The sequence below is a fragment of the Apium graveolens genome, chromosome 7, assembly GCF_009905375.1.
Source record: "Apium graveolens cultivar Ventura chromosome 7, ASM990537v1, whole genome shotgun sequence".
Taxonomy (NCBI): Eukaryota; Viridiplantae; Streptophyta; class Magnoliopsida; order Apiales; family Apiaceae; genus Apium; species Apium graveolens.
The window spans coordinates 2,281,603-2,288,593 of NC_133653.1; the positions used below are offsets into that span (position 1 = coordinate 2,281,603).

Sequence of the window (6,991 nt, forward strand, 5' to 3'; positions counted from 1 at the left end):
TCATCTTTGGGCATTATACATTCAGAACCTTTATAATTATTAAAAAAAAATCAATTCATACCTTAAGTTGTTGAGTTATAGTGCCTAGAGCTGGGTGTTTTGAAAAATTTTGAAAATAAAAAATTCTATCATTTTATAAAATTTATATGAATAATATTTTTTTTTATCGTAACTAATCCGCAGCCGCTACCTTTCGGGTACGCATTGGGTAAATTCTACGGGCTCATGCAATTATTTTGAATAGTATATATGGTGAAAAGAAGCTTATTGAACCTAAAAAGTAACGTTGAATATCAAAAAGTGATATTTATGAATGAAATAATATAAATATCAGCTTAAAGTACAATATTTTACAAACTATCACTCCACCAAAATTTTTAAAGCCAAGATGATAATGAGAAATTGCATCACCAGTTATTACGCATTCATTGTGGTGATCATCTGCTTCCAACACCACCTTGTTGCTTCTCCAAGTCCTAACAATCAAAAAACTGCATTATTCCAGTTTAAGCAAAGCTTGAATATCAGTACTTCTACAATTTGCTACTATTATAATGCTTACTCTTATTCTTATACTTACGAAACTCCTTCATATCCGAAGACGATGGATTGGAGCATGAGTTCAGATTACTGCACATGGGTGGGAGTATCATGCGAACACATGACAGGGAACGTAATCGGACTGGATTTAAGTTGCAGTCAGCTGGAAGGAGCCATTCTTCCTAACAGCACTCTCTTCCAGCTCTCGTATCTCCGGTTCCTCGACCTTTCTAACAACGACTTCTCTCTCTCCAATGAGTTCCCTCAAGAATTCGGTTTCTTTGCAAAAGGTTTGACACATCTCAACCTCTCTCGTACTAGATTTTCGGGGAGAGTTCCTTCAGGAATCTCTCATTTGCATAAACTGGTCTTAGTTGATCTGAATTACAACTATGGTGCTAAACTTGAAGATGAAGTGTTTAAATTACTTTTACAAAATTTAACTCAACTCAGAGTGCTTAATGTTGAAGGAGTGGACATCTCCTCTGTCTTACCCATGAATTTGTCTTCTTCCCTAGAAGTTCTTAACCTTGGGAATACCGGTGTATATGGAGCTTCCTCAGGAATCTCTCATTTGTATAAACTGGTTTCACTTGATCTAAGTTACAACTATGGTGCTAAACTGGAAAATAAAGTGTTTAAATCACTATTGCAGAATTTAACTCAACTCAGAGTGCTTAATCTTGGTTTTGTTAACATCAACTCTGTTTTACCCATGAATATGTCTTCTTCCCTAGAAGTTCTTAACCTTGGGAATACTGGTTTATATGGAGTTTCCTCGGGAATCTCTCAACTGCATAAACTGGTCTCACTTGATCTCAGTGAGAACTATGGTGCTAAACTTGAAGATAAAGTGTTTAAATCACTATTACAGAATCTAACTCACCTTAGAGTGCTTAATCTTAAAGAAGTAAACATCTTCTCTGTTTTACCCATGAATACTGCTTTATATGGAGTATTACCCGAAGAGGTTTTCCACCTTCCCAACATAGAATTTCTAACCTTGGGAAGCACTACTAACTATGGGGAAACAAGCAGTTTAAAAGCAGTTTTACCCAAAGTTAAGTGGGGAAGTAGTGCTACTCTCCAACACCTTTTTCTTTATGGTATAAACTTCCATCATGGAGGTATACCTGATTCAATAGGATTTCTAGAGTCATTAGCGAATTTGGGACTCTGGAATTGTAATTTGTCTGGTGTCATACCAAGATCTATAGGGAATCTTGGTCAACTTACTCTCTTGGATCTCGGTGGGAATAATTTCAATGGCCCAATTCCAATAAATTTCGCAAACCTTACAATCCTGAGACAGCTCTCCCTTTCTTATAACAATTTCAGTGGTCCATTGCCCTCTTTTGTTGCACACTTTAAAGGACTCGTTAATTTAGATTTGAGTCATAATGGGTTGACCGGACTCCTGCCCCCTTGGTTGTTTAAGTTTTCATCATTAGAGAGATTAAATCTAGGCTATAATAGGTTCAAGGGTCAGCTATATGAATTTGATTCCTCTAAATCAAAGCTGCAATCTTTTTCTCAACTTATAAACCTCACTCTACTAGACTTTTCATTAAACAATTTCAGTGGTGTTTTGGATATGAAAATGTTTTCGCGTCTTGAATCCCTCAACTATCTTGATCTTTCTCATAACGGTATAATGTTGAGAAATACAAGTATGGTCACACTCCCTCCTAAGCTTTACCATTTAGGATTGTCATCTTGTGATATGAAAGAATTCCCTCGCTTTTCAAGAGATGCAGAGATATCATTGGATTATGTAGACCTATCAAACAATGATATTGATGGGGAAATTCCTCATTGGATTGGGTCAGTACGTAGGTATCTGAATATTTCACACAATAGACTAACAGGTGGTCTTGAACAACTACCTTGGAATAGCATTCAGTACCTTGATCTCCAGTCCAATAAGCTAAATGGATCATTACTCCGCTCAATCTGTAATTCAAGCTCTCTTGAGGTACTCAATTTGTCTCATAACAAGTTAAGTGGTGTACTCCCCAGTTGTCAAACAAATTTGGCTCGCCTTTCAGTGTTTGATCTGCGGATGAATAGTATTCATGGAAAAATTCCAGCAAACTTATCGAATTTCCGTTTTTTGGAAACTATAAATTTGAATGGAAATAAATTAGGAGGAAAAGTTCCATCTTCTTTTGCTGAATTTGATTATTTACAAGTTCTTGATCTTGGAAATAATCTTATAAAAGATACATTCCCGCAATGTTTGGAAGCTCTTCCAAATCTCCAAGTTCTTGTTCTGAAATCAAATAAGTTTTATGGAATGATGAACAAGAGTTCTGAGGTTGAACATCCATTTCGAAGCTTGAGAATCATTGATCTGTCATACAATGATTTTTCGGGTACACTGCCAACAATGTATTTCAAAAGCTTCATGGCTATGATGAACGGTCACCTGAATGAAACAAAGCCTGAATATATGGGTGATGATTCTTACAGTGATTCAACGACTCTAGTGATTAAAGGCCTAGAGATTGAGTTGATTAGAATTTTAACTGTATTCACCACCATTGATGTATCCAAGAACAATTTTGAAGGGGAGATTGCTGAATACATCGGAAATCTAGCTTCACTCAGATTTCTCAATCTTTCTCACAACCATCTCACAGGCCACATACCAGCATCGATTGCTAAATTGACGGTGTTGGAGTCACTAGACCTCTCATCCAACCAACTTAAAGGAGAAATTCCACATCAACTTACTGATTTATATTCGCTTGCAATTCTGAATCTTTCTTTCAACCAACTTAAAGGAGAAATTCCACAAGGTTTTCAATTCAATACATTTGAAAATGACAGCTATGTTGGTAACTTGGGGCTGTGTGGAAAACCATTGTCCCAAAAGTGCGGACATGATAATGTGACGCAAGAAGAAGATGAAGAGGAGGATGATGATTACTTTTTTGGTGGTTTTACGTGGGAAGCTGTGGTGATTGGATACGTCTGTGGAGTGGTGCCTGCATTTATTGCTGGATACTTGATGTTGCTAGCTAGAAAACCAAAATGGTTTGCTGGTATCATTGCCAGGGAACTGGGCCTCAAGGTCAGGAGGATGGAGATTAAATGGAGATAAATAAGGATTTGTTTCAATTTGTATTTCTTGTCAACCGTCATCCCATGTAATGAATAATTGTGAAATAAATCCAAATTGTGTATGTTATGTGACAATATCTCTGTATTGGTTAAACAGCGATTGTACAATAGGCTGTGACTTGATTCTGGATCATGTTTTTGACTTCATTGGTAATTTGTTGTAATCTTGGAGGTACTTACTACCTGTTATCTTCATCTCTCATTTGATAGACACATGAACACATTTGTACTCTCATGCCAACTGTGGGAAACCGCAGCAGATAGATGGAGTTTTTTGGAGCTAGTATGCCTAATCACATACTGTGCATGAAGTGCCAGCTAATTCATTAACCCCTCCTTAATCAGTAGACAGACTATAATTATGAAGGAGTTTTTGTATATATGATAACCCTCTGAACGGGTTAGATTAAAGAAAGCAACTTATAACTCAAGTTGTTGTATTTCAATGTGTGTCAATAATTTACGATTGATTGATTATCACAAATTTAGAGCTGACTTGACTTGGTTTACTCCAAGCCTTGGTCTTTGTCAACACATCCTGTAAACTGGTCTCCAAGCCTTGGTTTACTCCAAGGCTTGGTTTGCATAAACTGGTCTCACTTGATCTTAGTGACGACAATGATGGTGTTAAACTTGAAGATGAATTGTTCAAATCACTCTTACAGAATTTAACTCAACTGAGAGTGCTTAATCTTGAAGGAGTTAACATCTCCTCTGTTTTACCCTTGAATTTATCTACTTCCTTGAGGGTTCTTAACCTTAGGTATACCGGTTTACACGGAGTACTACCCCAAGAGGTTTTCCACCTTTCCAACATAGAAGTATTACAACTATTTTACACGGAGGGGGAACTGGTTTAGAAGCAGTATTACCCAAAGTTAAGTGGGGAAGTAGTATGGCATCATCGTTCGGAACTCAAAGGTCTTCGTAGTTCTGTCCAGGCTCAGGTTCTTCATTTTTATCAAACATGATTGATCAATTTAAAAATTCTGTTCTGTAACATTCCAGGCTCAGGTTCTTCATTTTTATTCTCTATTTTGTTCCTCTGCTTCAGGAGCAATAATGAACTAATAATAAAAAGTTAAACAAATTTACCAATTGCTTTATATTATCAACTTAATAAAATTTATAGGTTACTTCACTTCACATGTTTCATCAACTAATGAAAAATAATCAAAAAGCGGGTCACATTTTAGCTTTTTAGACGAATAAAATTTCTACACACCTTGATCATAAAAGAACAAAGAGACGAAGGGTTCACTTGTGGCTGGAATATAAGCAATTGGCCGATCATTTTCAAGAAAGCTGGAATATAAATTGGTTCAAAAATTAAATAAGTCTTTAATACTTCATGTCCATTTTTTGTCGAACTCATGTACTTATTAGACTATTTCAAGCTATTTCTTCCAACATGAGTAATAAATTGCCTTTAATTCAAATTTCAAAAAGGAGTATATAAGACTTTATAGATTGAGAAATTCAAATTTCATAAAACATTTTGAAGGTTACTGAAACTCATTTTAAGCCCATTTTGCACAGTAGATATTGAACTGTTTTTTGTACCGGAAGAGATGAAGGTCTAAGAAAGTTCACAAAATTCAGCTTCAAAGTAGCTCTCAAAGACCCCACTGCATGGAACATGACATACATAATTAGCAGCTAGTTCATCAATTTGGAAGTGAAGACTAAGTCCTACTGTGTATTAGGTTGGATTTTTCGCTTCTACTGCTCTAAAAAGTGCTTCTGTTCCAGTCCACATGTTAGTAGACGGACTACAATTCATCTACACTGACCCCTCTTAGGGGGCGTTTGGTTCATCTCGGGGAAACGTAATGAAATCGAGAAAGGGAAAAAAGGAGAAAGGAAAGTAAAGACCCAGAATTGTTTTACGTGTTTGGTTCAGATCCGGAAACGGAATGAAAATTTTCATGATTACATTTATTTTTTATTTTTTAATATTAAATAATCTCAATATAGTCAAATATATTTATATTATAACAGTATAATATATTAACATTATAATAAATAAACAAATTTAATTATTTAATAGCACCATTAACTTTTTTAATAAATTAACATATAAATTTATATCAAAATTATTTTTAATTTATAAAAACTAAATTATAAATCATTTTTAATCTTTGAAATTAATTTTGCATACTGATGTATTTTTTTGGTCCAAGATTTAAATTATAATTGAAATAAGAAAATAAAAGTGAGAAAGGGTGTTCAAATACCTAGTGGGAGGTGGGGAATGGAGTTTGAGGAATAAGGGGTAAACCTACAACTAAAAAAGGGGAAAGAGAATGATTGTTTTTACTAAACAAACATCAACAAAGGGAATGACCACAATTCTTTCCCTTTCCCTTTGTTGAATACCTTGTACCAAACGCACCCTTAATGTACTCTTTGGGACCCCAGTATACATGCATCAGAGAAAAACTATCAGCTAGTATAAATGACCTATCTGCATCAACTCTATTGGAACAAGCAACTCCTCCCTAATATACTATGCATTGATACGTTAATACTACAAAAAAACAAGGGTAAATTTGACTAGCTAAATATGACTGCGGCTAAATTTGATCAACGACGGTCACATTTACAGTCAACTTTTATTTATAAGTGGTCAGACTTATATTTGACCGAAAGCAGTCAAATTTGAGGTCAAATATTTATTTACTAATGGTCAATATTTAATTTTTACTAGCGGCAGTCAAATTTATTTTCTGGTCAAATTTGTTCGGTCATTTTTATTTTTTGATTCCTAAAAAAAGAAATGAAAACTTCCCGCCAAGTGAACAAAATTTGTTAGCTGTAAATTTGACCGTAAACAGTCATATTTAGGGGCGGTCAAATTTATATTTTGGCGCTAAATTTCCCGCCCAAAATAAACGAATATTATTAAAATCAAATTTGACTAACGGCAGTCATGTTTATAAATGTGACTGCGAGTAGTCAATTTTAATAATATAATAAAAATTTTAGAAAAAAAATTAATATATTTGGTTTGATATTTTAACAGTCAACTAGTAGTTTGGCGAGTATTTCCTACTAGTGTTTTGTCCCATATTAATGTTTCGATTTTTCTAAATATATTTACGAATGATCAAATCTTATAGATGTCAATATCGATATATTTTAGTGATATGATAAAAATTTTAGAAAAAAAATAAATATATTTGGTTTGCTATTTAAGCAGTCAACCAGTAGTTTGACGAGTATTTCTTACTATTGTTTAGTCCCATATTAATGTTTCGATTTTTCTAAAAATATTTATGAATGATCCAATCGTACGGATGTCAAGATCTATATATTTTGTAAT

The 6,991-nt window shown here is 34.4% G+C and overlaps 1 protein-coding gene across 1 annotated transcript; it reads left to right on the plus strand.

Moving 5' to 3' along the window:
* The first annotated feature begins 289 nt into the window (after nt 1–289).
* Nucleotides 290–3,859, plus strand: LOC141670661 (uncharacterized). The gene has a single exon (XM_074476609.1). It carries the CDS (start codon nt 389–391, stop codon nt 3,644–3,646), a length of 3,258 nt encoding a protein of 1,085 aa, XP_074332710.1. The 5' UTR covers nt 290–388; the 3' UTR covers nt 3,647–3,859.
* Nucleotides 3,860–6,991: the final 3,132 nt, after the last annotated feature.